The 20,387-nt window shown below is 39.5% G+C and overlaps 1 protein-coding gene across 50 annotated transcripts in view; it reads right to left on the reverse strand.

The window, feature by feature from the left end:
- Tcf12 (transcription factor 12) overlaps window positions 1-20,387 on the reverse strand; it is a 307,523-nt gene that overhangs the window by 6,074 nt on the left and 281,062 nt on the right. For 17 of the 50 annotated variants that reach the window (XM_087560627.1, XM_087560613.1, XM_087560622.1 and 14 more), the window contains 4 exon segments: window positions 20,034-20,240; window positions 8,443-8,557; window positions 8,079-8,241; window positions 5,934-6,166 (listed from right to left, as the gene is read on the reverse strand). In XM_087560627.1, the coding sequence (XP_087416753.1) occupies window positions 5,934-6,166; window positions 8,079-8,241; window positions 8,443-8,557; window positions 20,034-20,240 (718 nt within the window). 50 annotated transcript variants of the gene reach the window in all.

Raw genomic sequence — 20,387 nt, forward strand, 5'->3', positions numbered from 1 at the left:
TATGCTTATAATAGAAACAAAAATTATGTAAAAAAACTGTTATAAGCAAGATATCTATGCCTTTTTTTTTTTTTTAACAACATAGAACAAGATGACAGAGTTCTTTCTGTGGTTGTGGTATAACAAGGAAGGCACTAAAACTTCTTATAGAAGACAGCCAAGATGTGATGTGTGATGTACATGTATGTCTCTGAGAAGTCATATGAACAGGAACTACCATAAGAAGTGAAAAGGTGGGGGTGGAGAGTTAGCAGAGTAATAAAAACACTCGTCGATCTCCTTGAGACTCAGAGTTCAAACCTCAACACCCACATGATGGCTCAAAATTGTCTATAATTGCAGACACACGTGCTCTGATGTCATCTTCTGGTGTGTAGATGTAAATACAGACAAAGACCCATATATATATATATAAAACATTAATATATCTTTAGAAATGGAAAAGTCAGCATAGGTATATTTTGTTTCTGTTATAAGCCTATGCTATAGGAGGTCAAGTGCCACACACATCAATTTATAAAGAGACCATTTAGAACTAATCTGTAATAAATATAATATTCATAGAAATTGCATTGTTTTTTCTGAGATAGGGACTCACTTTGTAGCCTGGCTGCCCTAGAACTTACTATGTAGACCAGGCTGGCCTCAAACTCAAGAGATCTGCTTGTCTCTGCCTCCTAGGTGCTTGGATTAAAGATATGTACCACTAAGCCCAGAAGATATTGCATTTTTAAAATGTCTTATTTTCTAGAAATGGGTGCTTGACTCAATGCTCATAGCACAGCTCTCTTTGTTAATGTTTCCCCTAAGGAAGGTAAGTGTATTTGAATGTATACATTATAGTGCTCACATCTTAGAGAAAAGGGTTTATTATGGTAAACTCAGTTGACTCTATGAATTACAACTGACACAGAATGATACAGTATCAGTTTATACTCTGCTTCTCTAAGACCCTGACATTTAGGGAAAATGCATAAAACCTATACGATTATGAGGAGAATTAATGAAAGAAGAGAAATACTTTACTCTTTACTTACTAAGGATTCCTAGTAAGTACAAATGGTACGTTTGTCATCTAGATGAAAAATATCAGCATGAGGCTGGAAGGAGGGCTAAGTGGTTAGGAGCACACACCATTCTTACAGAGTGGCTTACAACCACCAGTAACTCATGGGGATCCAACGTCTCTGGCCTCCCTGGGCATCGGCACTCACATGCACATACCCATATACATAATTCACAATAAATCTTTAAAAGACAACAATGACTTTCTTTCCCTTTTTGTAGTTCTGGGATGAACTCACGGTCTCATGCACACTCATGCACTCAGATGCACACATAACCCAAGTGCTGCTTTTTCAACAGGAAACTGTCTCTAAGAGGAAGAGTTTGTCTTTTGAGAGGTATCATGGAATTGTTGAGACAGTGGTCCAGGACCAGAGACTAAGGGTAAATCAGAATGTCAACAAAGTGAGTCTTGAAGGTTTTCAAAGGGAACGGGTTTTTATTTCTCTTCTAGTGGACCACTGCTCTGAGCTAAGTATGACTCTTTTCATAATAAGACCTAAGGGGTATAATGTAATAGCTGAGAAGAACCAGAGCCTCCAGCTTGACATGTTAGGCAAGATCTTGTAGACTCTGAGAGTCAGACAAAGAATAGTTAGGACTGGAAAAAAGAGACTATTCTAGCAGACTCTACTTAAAGTGTCCACAGTTTTGATAGCAGCAGCAGCAGCAGCAGCAGCTCCAAAGGCCTATGCTACTCTCTTATATCCTTGATGTGATGAGTAGCTCTGGCCAATGTGTTACATAGCCAGGAAGGTCTGTTACAAATCTAAGTGGAACCAGATTCCTGTATTTTCATCAAGAGTTTTATCTACTGAATTTTTGGCTAATTCAATAGTCACTCCTTTACATTACTATGGCAAAGCAAATTATCTAGGCTATTGTGACTCCATGGAAATACATGCTGAGACAAGAATTTTAGTGATAGTTCCCTCATATAGCTGTTCTTCTAGTTAACAGCTGACTTCTTTTTTTCCTCCATTTTTTTTTTTTTTTCCGGAGCTGGGGACCGGACCCACGGCCTTGTGCTCTACCACTGAGCTAAATCCCCAACCCCTTTTTTCCTCCATTTTTAATACTGTTCCTCAATGTTGTAACATACCAACAAAAATGCTTATCAGTATGTTTTCATAAACCCTCAAATACATTGTATTACTCATGAGTTTCATGTTCTTTCCCTGAAGCTCTTTACCCATAGGTAAGCACCCTCTAGGCCAGTAAGCTGACATGGTGTTCCATAACTGACTTGCCTATGCATGAGCTTTCCTGGGTCCCACAGCTGTGTTCTTCCTGTGTGTGTGCCTATTGGCAAGTCTATGATCCAAATGCTTTCTGAGATATACATGGCGGCAGGTGGTGAAGGCATTCCTCTACTGTCTCAAGAATCTAAAAATGTCCCAAGTTGATATCACTGGAATCCTGTTTCTTTGTTTCTAGATGACTTAAGTTTTGTCCCTAGAAGTTTTAGGGATAATCTTCTAAACCTAGTGTGTTAAAATCTCATGATGATGTTCTTTATCCTCAGGTCTTAAAAATATTTATTCATTGTGTATGTACATACAGGTGTGTACGTGTGTCCCTTACAGGAGTTGGTTTTCTCCTTCCACCATGGTGGTGCCCTTCAGGGATCAAACTCCAGTTGTCAGGCTCTCGTTTGTAGCTCTTGTTTTTTAACAGTTAAGCCGTCCTGCTGGTTCTACCTATGGTCAGGTCACCTTTAAACCATTCTTTTTAGCTTAATGTTAAATGCTAATCTTGAGACACATGTGTGTGAGCCTTAGAAATAAGCTTGTCTGTTACCGACTTTCCACCCTATGCTTATTTTTGTCCTTCTGTCTTTTTGCATTAATACCATTTTAATTCATTTTAATGGGTAAAGGAAAGAGTGAAGCATTATCAGTACACTATCTGCCATGTTGGATCATCTTGAAAATCGATATCCTGGGTTTGGGATCTGGACACATGTTTGAAAGAAGACCTCAGATGATTCTGGTGTCTGCTAGACCTAAGAACCACCACTCTGCATTTTCCTCCACTCTGATCCAAAACGGAGAGCTGAATGAGCTGATGTGTGAATGAGTTTGGGAGGAAGAAGTGTTTGATAACCTCACAGAATTTGTGTAAGATGAGAATACAAACTTGAGGGCCACAATAAAATTTGCTAGGAAGAGAAATGGCCATCATTGTGACAATGGAAATGCTTAAAAGGCAAGGGCAGAGATCAGATGGGGTTTTGTACAATGAATAACAAAGCACAAAAAGTGATCTGGAGAACCCCAGGATGACTGCTAGCCCTAGGACTGCTAGGAGGCTCAAGGTTGGGGTTGGTCAGATACTAAGCCAGGTAAACAAAGTATGTTTTTACAGAAACTGCTGGCTCAGGACTGCAGGTGTTCTTAAATGGACATGTTATCAAACATCCTAACTGCTGTAGATACAGTCTAGGCAAAGACAACTGCACTAAGTTTAGAAGACACTGCCAAGGATTAGATACTGGCACTGGGAGCTGATGAGATATGGGGCAGAGGGCATCTGAATGCGTTTCAAGGAGTTGTAAGATAAAGGCTCTGTCAACCCCTGACACAATTAATGATATTTTGCTATGCTTGTAGACAGGAGCCTAGCATGACTGTCTTCTGAGAGGTTTGTTTCATCCAACAGCTGCCGGAAACAGCTAAATGAGGTGGAGCTCAAGAGTCTTGTGGAAGAGTGGAAGGAATGAGGGAGCTGAAGTGGTCAGGGATACCACAAGAAGACCTACAAAGTAAACTAACCTGGGCTCATGAGGGCTCTGAGACTAAACTACCAAACAATAAGTATGCATGTTGGACTTAGGCCCCTTACACGTGCAGCTTGTTCTTCAAGTAGCTCCCCTAACAATTGGAGAGGGGGCTGTCTGACTCTGTTGTAGGCCTCTGGATCCCTTTATCCTAGCTGGGCTACCTTGTCTGGCCTCAGTGGGAGAGGATGAGCTCAGGCCTACTGTGACTTAACGTACCTAGGTGGGTGGGTGGGTGAGTACCCACAGAAGGCCTCTTCTTCTCTGGAGTAGGGGAAGGGGAATGGGGAGAAGGGAGTAAGGTGGAGGAGGAGAGGAAGGAAGGGGGACCCTGATCAGGCTATAAAGTAGAACAATTAATGGAGAAAAAAAAAAGATAAAAGATGGATTTCATGCTTAATAGTCTGAAAATGGAAGAAAAGGCCTTCCTGGGATCAAAGCAATCTTTAGGACAGTTGGAGTTCAGTGTGTCTGAAGTTCACTCATGTCTGTCTCTCTCATCAGTGAAGAATTCCTTAGACTTAGACAGCTCATAACACGTGAAAAAGTCAGAACTATACTCATAACACGTTAGTTATGAGGTAGGCTAGTAAGTATCTGGACAAGCCTGGATATCCTCTAAGAGTTGGTTTTTCTGCTCTTAGTGCCTGCAGAGGACTGCTGCAAAGTCCTGCAAAGTTGCAAATGAACAAGGTCCACCTGTGAGTGAGACATTTTTCAAGTAATGAAACATTTTTCATTTTAATGGCTTACATTTGAGGCTAGGTATCTCCACTCTCAAAAGTTTTAAAAATCCAACCCTGTCTTCTAGCTCTAATGCATGGCAGAAATGAAAAGGTGTTACACAGGAATGCGTTCTGGCACCTTTGCTGATCACTCAGACTTCTAAGCAGATAGAGAAGGTGGTGTTAACAGTGAAGTGCTGGTGAAATCAAAGGGGCACGAAAGATAGGCTGAAAGGAGAAGAATATACCCAGGACTTCCTCACAGGGGCCCCGCTGTCTTCAGAGTGGGGTCAAATGTCCATTCAGACACAGTTCCAGAGGGGTATGTATGAATGGCCTGAGAATGGTTGGTGAAGGCAGAACAACGTCCCTGTTCCAGCCTGTGTGTATCAGAGGAGGCTGTAATCTGTCATGGACCATCTTCTCTATCACTCATGTTTAGAGTTCTGAACAAGACTCTCGAGAACACACCTGCCTGTAGGAGCAGGATGACCGTGTGCCACCCCTATATGTCAAATGTGCTGGATGGACAGAGACATGAATTTCCAGCTAATGGTAATGGTGTAGCTTTCAGGCACTTGCCTACTCTGTCTACCCAGTACAAGCATTTAGATATCTAATACAAACAGGAGAGTGCTCACAAACAAAAATGGAGACTTGTAGCCCAAAGCCACATTTTTAAATTCCTTGCAAAAAGGCTGCAGATAAAACATATCTAGAGGGTGGAAGCTCAAGGGCAGAAGTTTCCACTATCTGGTAACTGCCCAGCAGAGAAGAGGTGTTGAGACAAATGCACACTAAGCTATAAAGTTTAAAGATTTTCAGGATCCCATTGGACTTTATGAAGTAGTAAGTAGGATAGTTGTCTCAGTCAATAGTGTGAGCTCTTTCAAACTAAACATATCCAAGAAGTTCATGGAATTTCTAATAGAGATCAGTAAAGCGGCCCTGAGACCTCCTGACACGGGTGTAAAGGTCACAGATGTGCTGCTAACCAGCAGCATTTATAGAATTCAGGATAAAGCACATGGGAACAACCGATGGAGGAAGGAGGAGGGAATTCGGCAGTGCGCGAGGAGGGCAGGTCTAGGCAAGTAAACTCAACAGTGAGGACAGACACTGAGGCCACAGGAGCAGATAGGCTCCAAGTTTCCGGGAGGCTAATGCTGTTTGTTCTTTGCCACATTTCCCAGGACTGGTCTCTACAGGCTTGTGGGAAGCTCTAAATCTGTAGATACCAAGTCTCAGAACTACAGGGAGAGTTGGATTCCGATGGCAGAGACATATTCAGAGACCTGTCGCACGACTTGCCTAAGCAAAGCACAGTTAACAAACGTTTGCCTGTCTCTGCTGGACTGACTTACCTCTGACTTGCTGTTCTAGACTAAGGATGACTGCCACGGCTTGATGAAGAATGAGAAGTTTTGTCTGTGGTTTCTCACTCTTCAAATGAAGCTGACACATTCGGCCGAGCTCCTTGAATGCCTCATTGATATCCCGCACACGCAAGCGCTCTCTGGCATTGTTAGCCATCCGCCTTTCCTTCTCCCTTTCGATTTTCTGTTCTGGATTCAGATCCTCATCTTCATTGGTACTGCTGGAAAAGAGCAGCAACAGTGTTTATGAGCTTCTCTATAGATATGCTGCTTGTGCCAAATTATAAATTATAATGGTGGAACAGAAATTATAATCCCTACTAGACAGGAGCAACAGCTGTACTTAATGTGACTGGATATTCCTTTCCTTTCTTCAATGTACCTGAATAGTCATTTAGTTAAACTGTCCCACATATATACATTTTCATCACATATTTTTACCAAGAAAGCAAATTATTTGTGAATAAGAAACAAAACTAAATTCTACTACATTCAGACTGGATCCAAGATCAGCAACACCAGGACTAGTTCAACACAAGTTCCACCCTTACTCTACAGACTCAGAAGAGCAATAGCAGCCCCACTGACTCAAACGTACTGCGTGCTGGAGCACTGGCACAGTGTGCCTGCTTAGAAACACTCGGGCAGCTACCTATTACACCAGGGAGAGATGACAAGACACAGAGGGTCTCAAAACATAGGTAACTATGATGATGGAAAAAGAAAACAGGGGGAATTGGAATAAAAACATCCTTTTGAAGGACAGCCTGGCTATCGGGTACTACAACAGTAGAACTGAATAGCTGTCAAAGAGACAATGTGGCCCATAAAACTGTAAGAGTCTGTTCTGGCCCTTTACAGTGGAAGTCTGTTGATTTCTAATGGACATGCAGAGAGGGATGCAAATTATCTGTTAAAATTTGTTCAGAATAATAAAACCATGAATTAGGTTGCCTAGAAGAAGTGGTCTCAGAATTCCCTGACTGAATTTACTTTCTCATTTACATTCTTCATGTGAGTAAAATGCATACTAAAACCATAGCACTGCCAAGATTCGTTTTTCTCAAGAGAGACACTTAGGCTTTGAAAGCTATGAGAATGTCAAAGCAAAGAAGTTCTTTGTTAGGTGTGTAACTGGAAGAAAGGGTCATGGATGGATTGTTAGTTCTATCGTTGCGTCTCATTACCTTATAATCTAGCACACAAAATGGGTGTTCTAAATATCAATGGCTGTATATGATAGATACATCATTGATAAATGACTCATATACCATAAAACAGGAGGCACTGAAAATACACTAAGTCACGCTGGACTTGGCTGATCATGTCTGTAATCCCAGCACTTGGAGATTGAGGCAGGGGGATCATGATATCAAGAACAGTCCAGTTACAATGTCTGAAGAACAATACTACAGATGAGTGTGCACAAACAAAATTACTTAATTTTAGTGTAAAACTAAAACAAAAAGTCTGAAGGAAGATACACAAATTAGAAACTAATGTATTAATGGGACTAAATTCATGCCTGGAAAAAAAATCAAGTTCAATTTCTAGAAAACTCTTCCTAAGAGTATCACTTTATTTGGAATACTTTCTTTTCTATATTTTTCTCAAATTACTGCTCAAATCAGAGAGTAGCAAATCTCTATGAAGGACCAAAAGGTAAATAGTTCCTGTTTTGTGAGACAAATGGTAACAGTGGCAACTACTCAGTTCTGCCAGTGTAAAGCAGACCCAGCCACAGAGGAACGAAACACAAGCATATGGTAACCTCTAATAACACGTAATAAGCAACAGGCTGGTGCTTGCATGGACCACTCTAGATTTTGCCATATACTTAGTTCTTTAACAGAGCAAATATTTACTGGTAGACATGCAACATATCAGTTTAACCTGTCCTTTCATTGTCTTTTTTATAAACTATGAGCAACTAAGAAACAATAGGCGGTTCTTTTTTATATGAAGGCACAAAGAGATGTGAAGATGGAATGGGTAAATGTAGATTAGAAACAAAACAACAAACCACCGCAGGCTAGCACCTAGAATGTAGCTGGTTATTACCAATGTGTGTCTTAAGCCTTTTCTTCTTCTGGGAAAACACATGAGATCTAAGGGCTGGACACTAACACATACCTTGTTCTGCCTCTAGATGAGACTTTGATGTCTTTCTGGGAGGACTCATCATCTGATTTCATGTCATCTGATGAAGGAGGTTCATGAAGGTTTTCATCTTTTTCTTTGTTTTCAGTCTTGATTTCTGTTGGAACAACACTTCCAGACTGATTTTGTACACCACCTACCAAAGAGGCAAAGGAAACATAAAACCTAAGACTAGATTCATGTTTCAATCAAGATGACTCAAAGCTTTCTAGAGTAGAGGGTAAATGCCCCTCAGGTTTATGCTGTATGAAACCTTCTGGAGGCAAGAGAAAGTCCATTATGCAGAGCCAGAAAGAACTTGTCAGAAACTAGTGGTCAAAAATGACAAAACAGTCACCTCTGAAACTTTCTGGTGTTTTATGGTTCAGTTCTGTGTTTGAGGCAGCAACAGTACTAGACAGGACCGAATGATTGCCATTGAGACTGACCGAATCTTCCCGATGAGTTCCGACCTAAAGTGAAAATAATCAGAAAGAAATCAACAGTGGCCAATTTTTATTTTATTTTATTTTATTGTGGTAGGCCAGCTGGCGGTCTGATCCTGAAATCCTTAATTCAAGTGACTCTCCTGCCTCAGTCTTCTGAATAGCTAGGATTACTTCTGAATAGCCAGGATTACAGGCATGCACTACTTCATTTTGTTTTGTATAAGTCTTATACAGGAATTTATAGAGTAGTATTAATCTAAATTTAACAACTCTTTTTTTGGGGTGTTACTTTTTCTGAATTTCGGTGAACATTTCAAAATATTTGATAATAGTAAAATATTTGAATCCAAAAATAAGTTTCAAAATTTGTATTCCATAGAGTGTAGTTAGGAAGAGCCAAAGGGCTGCTCGTAAATCCCACACTCTAGCTACAATACCACCAGAGGGCTTCAAACAAGCTACCAGAGAGAATAACAAGCCTCGGCACTGGAGAGCCCCACAGACTTGGAAACCTGCTCCTGTGCAAACCTGTTCCTGTGCTGAGTGAACTAGTCCTGCATGAATACTAATGGTATTCATCTAACTACATCTCCCCATATATACAGCAGCTTATCTTCCCTCCCTCTGGCCTGCAAGGCAAGCCTAAAGCAAACCAAGGCTTTGCATCCCTGGACAATGAAATTCCCATATCTATTCTTAAGCTTCAAACAAACTTAACCCAAGCTGTAGCTGACCCAAATGAGAAAGTAAAGCACACACAAACACCAATCATTAGATACTGCACTATTTTAGGAGAAACATGTTACAAATAAAGCTTTTTCCTAGAACAGTAGCAGACTTGTCAACTAGAATATTAAGCTTCAGTTAAACAGTTAATTCCTGGATTAAATAAAACTACTGTTTTCCCAAAGATCTTTCAGCTTTAACAAGTTGTCAAGCATCGACTACCTCAAGTAATTAGTGTAGTTTTTATCTCTTATGACTGGATTTTACCCTGATACATGGGTTCATCCTTTGTTTTCCTGTAAGCTAAATAAAAGAACCTAAGGCAGAGTTTCAGGCTATTTGGCAATGGGTCTGATTAGAATATATTAGGCAGCTATCGACCACACTTCTAAAGGAATTCTTGTTCTTTATCCTTATCTTTAATGTACTGCACAGCTACTATCAAAATTATCTGAGGATTAGTCTCCACTGAGAATTACTCTGCCAACACTACCCTTGGATATTCAAGACTGAACTGCCCCTCCCCCAACATGTAAATTTCACCATGCATTGGAATCATACATTAAAGCATTGAAGGCCACAGCAATGATGCAGACTTTCAACCTCTTCCCACCTTTGAAAATGTTGGACAGGTCCTCTGTCCCCATTAAAGACTCCAGAAAAACCTTAGTCGGTGGAGAAAGGCTATTAAAGGAGAAACTTTCAATTTTGTCATGTGACTGTCGTAAAGACATCCTGGTCAAGTCTGTCCTTAACACTTACTAGTGTCTTCTTCATACTGACTACCGAGTGGCCTAAGAGGAAAGGAAGGCCACTTGGAAATCCTACTCTAGGGGCTGATGAGGTGGCTCAGGGTGGAAGTTCTTGCCACCAAGGCCTGAGGACTTGGGTGTTTAGATCCCCAGCACCCACACAAGGCTGGGGGTGGTGGTGGTGGTGGTGGTATGGCAGCAGCTTGTAGTCTCAGGGTAAGGAAGACAGAGGCTAGAGGTCCCCAGAGTAAGACAGCTAGCCAGAGCAGCTGGGTTGGCCAGGCTTGAGTCCGAGTGAGAGACCCTGCCTTAATATATATAAGCCAGGCAGTAAGATGTCCAATGTTAACTTCTGCCCCCTACCCCAACCTCCACCCCCAAATAAAGAATAAAGAAATCCCATTTTGCAGAGTTATGAGCCAAATACAATATATAGATGCTAATTTGAAGCATGGGCCTATTTTAAAGGTGAAATACTACAGAGGAATTGTAGCTTACGCAACCTCTGTGAAATAAAGCAGAAGCTGGACTTTCTGCATGTGTTTTTTTTTTTTTTTTTTTTTTTGGTTCTTTTTTTTCAGAGCTGGGGACCGAACCCAGGGCCTTGCGCTTCCTAGGCAAGCGCTCTACCACTGAGCTAAATCCCCAACCCCCTTTCTGCATGTTTTATACACTAAAACTTCTTAGAATTTTGGTAAGAGATAACTTAATTTTTAAAATCTTTTTAAAAAGATTTATTTATTTATTTTATGTATATAAGCATGCTGTCACTGACACACCAGGAAGAGTGTATTAGATCCAATTACAGATAGCTGTGAGCCACCATGTGGTTGCTGGGAACTGAACTCATGACCTCTGGAAGAGCAGCCAGTGGTCTTAACCACTGAGCAATCTCTCCAGCCCTGATAACTGTTTTTAACTAATATTATAAATTACAATGAAAACAAAGGAAATGGCCTTATAACTTTATAAACTTTAAATATCACTTTGAATTAAACAAGAGAAACCCAGGATGAGCAGTAACCACTGAATTCTGTTCAGAGACAATGTATCTGCTGAACTCCCATTTCCTTTTATTTTAATAGTACCATTAAAACAAAACAAAAACCCTTTCAGCACCTTAAATAATAAAAGTGTATTCTACTGACCCTTTCCTTCCTGAGAAAAGACTTCACAGCAAAGGGTCATTACCTTGCCTTAAGGAAAATAAGGAAGGAATGGGAGTATAAAGCTAGCCTCAATGGAACAGTCCAAATAACTTCTTACAGGAACTCACATTACTGGTCTCCAAAAAATTTTAATTGGCATATGTAATAAAAATATAAACATTTAAAAAATGGACTCAGACTAGTAGGACACTTGAAGTCAGGCATTTCTCATGTTAATGCAGCCAGCAGAAACTTTTTCTAGGTAACTTGATTCCCTTTGCAAATGGCCCTCGTATATTTTCTGAAGAATTCGACTTCCACAGCTTTTATAGTTCTCTTTAACCCTTGCCCACCCTGGCTCCAACATCCTTCCTTTAATCTGTGGCTTCACATTGACATGGCTGTCCACATGAACAACAGGTGTATAAACAGTTCTTTGTCTGCACCCAGAGCCTGTGGGCCAGGCAGATAGGACTATTTTAATTGTTAACTTGTTAGCATACAGCTGACAGGCTGCTAATGTTGGAGGAATAGCAGGAAGGCAAAACTGTAGGCCTGCTATGTTCTAAACTTCAATTCCTATAAGAACCTCATTTCAGATTAAAAGACCCAACCCACTAAATGACTTAGTCTTGCATGCTGAACCTTCACAATAGGTTTACAGCCTGACTTCTGTGGAATAACTTACAACAGACTTCTTTTCATTTAATCTGGCCAGTGACTTTAGTACTCAATAGAAAAATGTTAAATCTAATTAGTTGATGAATTAAAGAACAGACTTCAACCTTCTTTTTTTTTTTTTTTGGTTCTTTTTTTCGGAGCTGGGGACCGAACCCAGGGCCTTGCGCTTCCTAGGTAAGTGCTCTACCACTGAGCTAAATCCCCAGCCCCGACCTTCAACCTTCTTAATATAAAGTTCTCTGATTCTGTTCTAATAAATTGTTCATTTGTACTATTTGTTGATTGTTTTAATTTAGCTGTTATTTATAGGCTGATTAAAGATTTTTATATATACACTGTTTAAAAAGATACTTCTGGTTTTGTTGTTTCCTTAATCCTTATATTTCCTTAAGTGTATAACCTCTATTATTTTCAAAAAATTCAAGGTACTTTTAAATTTAAAAACAATATCTAAATTCTTAAAAATTATTTAAAAGTGAACTTAATGAAAATAAAAAATTTACAGGTTTCCATTTAGGGAAAAAAAGAACTGAAACAGTGGGAGGGGGTAGTTATAAGTATGATTCTTTTATTCAGTTGAAACCCAGACACATAATTCCTATAATATGGAAACCCACACTAGAATTAACTCCTGCTCAAAAGAAAATATAAGAATATTTAAAGTTAGAAGGGCTGAAAAGATTGCTCACTTGGCCTTGCAAATGTGGAGACCTGAGGTTAGAACTCTAGAATACACATAGGAAGCTGATTGTGGCAATATATACATATAACTCTACTGAAAAAGAGACCTATATGGTGAAGTTTCACACCAATGAAAGACCTGTCTAAAACAAAAGGTCATGATTAAGAAAGCCAGGCACGGTGATGCACTGCTTTAATTCCAGCATTTGGGAGGCAGAGACAGGTGAGTCTTTGGAGTTCCAGACCAGCCTAGTCCACAGAGTGAGTTCTAGGGCAGACAAGGCTATATAGGAAAACCCTGTCTTAAAAACCAAAACCAACTAACTGACCCCAAAGTTGTCCTTTGACAGACACAGACACAGACACAGACACAGACACAGACACACACACACACACACACACACACACAAAATGAATGTGCAAACATGTGCAGCTAACTTGCCCCACACAAAGATTTTTATTTTAGTTTAGTTAAGTTGACAAAAGGCCAAGACAACTAAGAATAAAATATTATTCCATCTCCTTGACATCAAACCCCTCAAGGGATATCAAAAAGTAATTAAGAAAAAGTCTGTATTAGATTTCCACAGGTCTTGTAACAATGAAAGAGACCCATGGTAAGAATTCATTTTGTAGTATTAATAAAGACCTCTTAAGAATTTAAAAAAATGTTGTTTCTTATTACTGCACACCACAGTATATATTTGAAGGTCTGAAGACAACTTTGTTATGCCATTTCCCTCCTTTCATTTTTATGTGGGTTTAGGGAATTGAACTCAGTTCTTCAGGATTTTACTGTCTAGCAACAGATGCCACCTTGTTAATCTCAGTAATTTTTCCGAGTGGCATCAAACTAAACACAATGACCTCAATCTTGCCTGGTTTGTCTGCAGATGAACTCACTGTCTGACGGACATGTTTTGTGAAAGACAGAGACACTTGCAGGATGCTACCTGGACGGGCACAGGTATCTACATTCACACTATAAGCAGTATACCCTGCTGAAGCCTCTCTACCATTTCCAAATAAAACCAACAATTCCACTTTTTTTGTTTTTTAAAAGTTTTTGTTTAAATTCTTCTTGTTAGTGGTTAATTCTTAGATTAAATAAATGAAAGTAAAACTAAAACTAAATTCCAATATTTCAGTATTTCTAAACCCTATTTTAAAACGAAGTATAAATCTCACTAATGTGCTTAAGACAGACTCATGTTTTATATTTGGTTTAGGCAGGTATGGAGAAATAAAAAATATAAATAGAGAGTAGTAAATTAAGTAAATGAAAATAATTTTAAAATTAAAAGCAAACATTAAAAAGATTATCTGAAGGCTATCCCAATTCTTTAAACAAGAGGGAGCTCATTCACAGCTCTTTTAAAAAATATAATTAATCTCTCAGATAATTTGATTTTTATGTTTATTACATAGTTAAAATGTTAAAAGCCCTTTGTGACTAAACTTCTTTAATTCTTGTAAAAGTAACTTTTATTCACCTGATGTTATCTAGGAAGTTTACTACCGAATAAACTCACCCTTTCTGGTTCTTTTTGAACTCTAACTAGCTGGTTCAACTTAGCTGTTCTGGCCTAAATTCCTTTCCAAACCGACTGATTCAATCTGATTTCTTCCAGCTTCTACTGAATTGTTCTGCTTGGCCTCAAACTAACAATTTAGCAATCTGTTCTAATCTTCTGGCTCGTTTTGTCTTCACCTGTGTCTAACTTGTCTCTGTAAAACTGTTCCTATAAAAATTGTCTCTGAACTCTGCTCCAAGGACTCTTAGCTCCCAGATTCAACAGAACTGACTGACTCTACTCCACTGCACTGACCTCAATTGAATGACCAGAACTGACTAACGGACTAGGACTCAGAGGCCTGTATGCTTGTCTCTTGAGTGCTGGGATTAAAGGCATGGACCACCATGCCCGGACCTAAGCTTTTCTTTACCTGAAACTTGCTCTATCTATGCCAGGCTGGCCTTGAACTCAAGAGATCTACTTGACTCTGACTCCTGGGATTAAAGGTGTGTCTGTTCTCCCTCACACAGACCAAGAGGGACTTTAGTTTATTTAAATAATGCATACAAACTTTATACTAACAGTGATCTTGCTCACTGACCTACCTGCTTGAAAGGCTGAGGTGCTGCTATCACCTTTCTGAGCTGCAGACTCACTTTGTGATACAGGCTGGTCTGTCTCCGTCTATGCTCTGCTAGTTGTTTTCATTTATGTCATCAACTTTTCTTCCATTTCAGTGCATCTTGGCTCATCTTAAAATACCCAGAGTAGTTTTATTTTTTAAAACAGCTGACTGTGGTGGCATTTATCTTTAATTCCAGCACTTGGGAGGCAGAGGCATGATCTCTGAGTTCAAGGCCAGTGCCAGTCCAGTCTACATAGTGAATTCCCGGCCAGCCAAGACTACATAGTTGAGACCTTGTCTCAAACAGTGGGAAAAAAAAATTAAGAAAAAGGAAAACAAGAACCAAAAAGAAAACCCAAACTCCCAAACCAAACTATGCCTACCCCTATTTTATACTGATAAGGCAATTTATGATCAAAGTAAGGAACTGACACAGTAGGCCCATGGATAAATCTTTCTTTCTTTCTTTCTTTTTTTAAATAAAGAGCTTATTTCTGTAGTAATGATACTAGAATTTAGTTGTGTTAATATTGTCTTAAGGCTGCTTTATTTTACAATGTCAGAATTGAGTTGTAGGGATGCATGCGGGGCTCCATATGGGAGTATTTTCCATCAAGCGTGCCCAAGAATCAATCCTCATTTTTACACAGAGGCAAGTACTGTGGCAGAGATCACACAGTATGCAAAGCTGAAGACAGCTATCATTCCTTTCTTTCCCTTCACAGTCAATGTAAGATTAACTTTTCCCAAATGTTAGTAAGAGAGCAGCATCATATTTAAACCTACAGTTGGGATGCTCACCTATAGTAATGTTCTTAGAATGAACCCGCTGCACAAACAAAATAATATTTAAAGGTCTGGTGAGTTTCTGAAGATACCTGTCTATCAGGATAACTACTCTAAGTTATAAATGTAGTGATAAAAAGCAAAATGTTTTTAAGAAAGATTATTTTATAAATCCTACAGTAAAACTGATTACTTCTTTGGTCATTTTACAAACATCAAACACAAATATTAACTAATGTTAAAGAAAAGTATAGAAGTAGTTTTAGTACCTGAAATCAGTTTTTCTTTTCACAATTAGAAAATACAGTCATGAAGGACAATAAAAAGAGGTTCTTGAAGCTGAATGAAACAGACACAAAAATGTGTCTTTAAATCAAACATCTTGTGAGGACAAGGTGGGTCCCGAGTACATGAGGAGCAAGGCTGTGTCTTCCTATGACCACCCACCTACTCCATCCTTTGGTCTTAACTCTGACTCACAGCTCACAAGCTGACCTTGGGAGGATAAGAGATGAGCACTGGCTCACCAAAGGGGTCAGACTGTGTCAGATACTTTCTGAGTATAAGCCTTATAGCAATGTATGATCTCATCTACAATTTAAGCACTGCTGATTGCATATAAGGTAGAGAAGTTAGACACTATGTGGCAATTTATTTAGCAGTCCTGTGCCCTCTAAAGATAGTAAGAACTGACAAAATCTTGATACGCACCGAGCAACAGCTTGGGCTTAACTACTATGGCCTGGATGGTGTTCTCAAAGAGCCAAGGTTCACACTACTCTTTAGAAGATACCTCTTTGTAGACTACTATGAGGCTTTTCCTCATTAGAACATCTCTGCATTGGGAGGCAGATGCAGACAGACCTTTGTGAATTCTAGGCCAGCAGGGGCTACAAAGTAAGTGTCTTATTAATAGCAAGATAAGAAAATGTTTAAGAGGGGAGAAATACAAATTGCAAATGCTGTCAACAAGACCAATCTGAGATACAAGAATGTAAGAACTTCTGGGGGAATCACCATCCCTGACCTCAAGCAGTATTACAGAGCAATAGTGATAAAAAACTGTATGGTATTGGTACAGAGACAGGCAGGGAGATCAGTGGAATAGAATTGAAGACCCAAAAATGAACACACACACCTATGTTCACTTGATCTTTGACAAAGGAGCTAAAACCATCCAATGGAAAAAAGATAGCATTTTCAACGAATGGTGCTGGTGTTGGTTCAACTGGAGGTCAGCATGTACAAGAATGCAAATTGACCCATTCTTATCTCCTTGTACAAAGCTTAAGTACAAGTGGATCAAAGACCTCTACATAAAACCAGATACACTGAAAATAAGAGAAGAGAAAGTGGGTAAGAGGCTAGAACACATGGGCACAGGGAAAAACTTCCTGAACAGAACACCAATGGCTTATGCTCTAAGATCAAGAATCAACAAACGGGACCTCATAAAATTGCAAAGCTTCTGTAAGGTAAAGGACACTGTCATTAGGACAAAATGGCAACCGACAGATTAGGGAAAGATCTTTACCAATCCTACATCTGATAGAAGGCTAATATCCAATATATACAAAGAACTCAAGAAGTTAGACTCCAGAGAATCAAATAATCCTATTAAAAATGGGGCATAGAGCTAAACAAAAAAAATTCTCAACTGAGGAATATAGAAAGGCTGAGAGGCATCTAAAGAAATCTTCAACATCCTTAGTCATCAGGGAAATGCAAATCAAAACAACCCCGAGATTCCACTTCACAGTAATTAGAGTGGCTAAGATCAAAAACTCAGGGGACAGGAGATGCTGGCGAGGATGTGGAGAGAAAGATCCTCCATTGTTGGTGGGATTGCAAGCTGGTACAACCACTCTGGAAAGCAGTCTGGTGGACCTCTTCAGAAAATTGGACACAGTACTACCTGAGGACTAGTTATACCATTCCTGGGCATATACCCAAAAGATGCTCCAACATATAAGAAGGACACATGTTCCACTATGTTCATAGCAACTTTATTTATAATAGCCAGAAGCTGGAAAGAACCCAAATGTTCTTCAACAAAAGAATGGATACAGAAAATGTGGTACATCTACACAATGGAGTACTATTCAGCTATTAAAAATGACTACATGAGATTCTTAGGCAAATGTATGGAACTAGAAAATATCATCCTGAGTGAGGTAATCCACTCAAAAAACACACAAATGATATGCACTCACTGATAAGTGGATATTAGCCCAAACGCTGGGAATAACCGAGAAACAATTCACAGACCATATGAAGTTCAAGAAGAAGGAAGATCAAAACGTGGATGTTTCAGTCCTTCTTAGAAGAGAGAACAAAATACTGATGGGAGGAAATACAGGGACAAAGAGTGGAGCAGGGACTGAAGAAAAGAGACTGCCCCACCTGGGGATCCATTCCATATGCAGCCATCAAACCCAGTCACTATTGCTGATGCCAAGAAGTGCTTGCTGACACGACCTGATATGGATGTCTCCTGAGAGGCTCTGCCAGAGCTTTATTGATACAGATGAGGATACTTGCAGCTAACCATCAGACTGAGCACAGGGACCCCAATGGAGGAGTTAGAGAAAGGACTGAGGGAGCTGAAGGGGTTTGCAACACCATAAGAACAACAATATCACCCAACCAGACTCTCCAGAGTGCCCAGGGACTAAACCACCAACCAAAGAGTACACACGGAGGGACCCACGGCTCCAGCTGCATAGATAGCAGAGGATGGTATTGTCTGGCATCAATAGGAGGAGAAACCCTTGGTCTGGTGAAGGCTCAATGCCTCAGTGTAGGGGAATGTCAGGGCAGGGAGCCTGGAGGGAGTGGGTGAGTGGGGGAGCATCTTCATGGAAGGAGGAGTGGAGAAGGGGGATAAAAGGGGGAAAAAGAGAATAACATTTGAAATATAAATACATAAAATATCTGATAAAAATAAAAAAGAATATGATTTTCAAGACACTCTACAACAAACATATCAGCAACTTAATAATCTGCTTGGTTTCTATATTTACAGCTGTAGAATGCCATGTTACTAGTTTTATTATATCACTAAAAGTTTTCCCTTTTCTTTTTGAGACAAGGTCTCTCTATGTAGCAGAACTTTAGAGATCTACCTGCCTCTACCTCTCAAGTGCTAGGATTAAAGTTATGTGCCAAGCCTGGCTTGACTAAAATTTTTCTAATAGTTATGACAATGACAATTCATATCCGAGTTTAATAATTCACAAATGTTTTTATATTAATTTATCAGCAAAAACTAATTTAGAAGGTAGTTAAGAATCTAATATATCCTGACACCCAAGACAAAACAATAACAAAATAAAACAGAAAACAACATCCCTAACTTCCAAGGCCCAATGTCAAATACTGGCAGAAACCAGGCAGCTGTTTGCTGCTTTATGTGGAGGCTTAAAATGAATATACATGGCAGTCAGACACACAAATGTGACAACCGAGAACCAATGCTACTCTACAGAGACCAGGACCTCAGCATTGGAGCCCTTAAACACTGTGGTGACACCCACGTTTAAGCCTTGATCACATAGCTCAAAATCTGTTTCACTTCGTAGCATGCAGTGAACTTTAAAAGCCATGCAGTAAATATGAAAACAGGTGGTATCAGTTATACAGCAGGCTCAAAATACATCTTTAAAAGATAATTTGGATAAAAAAAATACAAGACATTCAACACAGAATTTTTTGATGTATATGACTTTAGAAGTCTATTCTTTTTCCTTTCTAAAGACTTGTTTTTTAAAAAAATGGAGTATTTTACTCTGAGGGGATTAATCTAAAATAGTTTCCTTTCTTAGTTACCTAACAGTCGTAGTTGCTCCCTTATACCAGTTTTCCTCTTTTATTTGGGAAAGAGGCTAAATTTGTACCCATACAAATTAAGTTTCACTTTTAAAATTTTTGCAACTGAAGTTAAATTCCAGATAGCAACAAACAGCTTTTCTAGTCTAGAAAAAATTTTTGAATTAAGAAAATTCCTTCCTGACTAGGGTTTTTTTTTTTTCCTAAAAAGTGGTTCTGAAGACTGAACCTAGGGCCTCATCCATGCTACAGAAGTGCTCTACCATTGAGCCACATCTCGAGCCTCCCTTTTACTTTGAAATAGGGTCTCACTAAATTGCCACACTGGCCTTGAACTTGCTCTTCTCCTGGATAAGCCTCTGGAAGGGCTGAGATGACCCGCCTATGATATGGTCCCAGCTAGACGCGGCCTTTACAACTCAGTCTTACTTTACCCAGTATGCTAGTCATCCTGCCTATTTGCTACCTAAGGCATACACTGTCATTCCAATGATTATGTATCAGGAAAAACGACCTGGTTGAACCTAAAAGATCTCTGTACAAAGTTTCTTCTTTTTGTATATGGCCACAGCAGAATTTGACAGGCCAAACATTAGCCAATGACTCTACTGAAGACAATAAAGGAAAACTTAAAAGGTTCCATTTACCTTTCCATTCAGGAGAGACACTCCTATCCCTAACTCTTTTCTCCAAAATTTCATGAAAAACAAAATTAGTATAACAGGGATTATTACATATAAGATGACCATGATTTACCATCGAAGCTGATCGACTATTTGTAACAAGGCTTGATCCTCCATAGTTTGAATTGAGGTTTCCAATTGGTGCATTATGGGATGGTCCCAATAAACTGTGTATATCACTGTGGCTAGTAGGCAGACTGGTAGAAGGTCCAACTGCATGGTTCCGTAGCACATGGATAGCATCATCCAGCCTGTCTAAACGGTCTTCCATTCGAGACTGCTGTAAGGAATGAAAACAATACGGGGGAAATGGAGTTACCAGCAGTGTATCTACTCAAGTTACTAAGCTGTTATATCTTCTATTCAGGGATACATGAAAGGCAGCAAGTGCAATGCAGTATCAATTAGTTTCAAAACCGACTACCTG

This window comes from Rattus norvegicus, chromosome 8 (assembly GCF_021556685.1).
Source record: "Rattus norvegicus strain SHRSP/BbbUtx chromosome 8, alternate assembly SHRSP_T2T, whole genome shotgun sequence".
Classification (NCBI taxonomy): domain Eukaryota; kingdom Metazoa; phylum Chordata; class Mammalia; order Rodentia; family Muridae; genus Rattus; species Rattus norvegicus.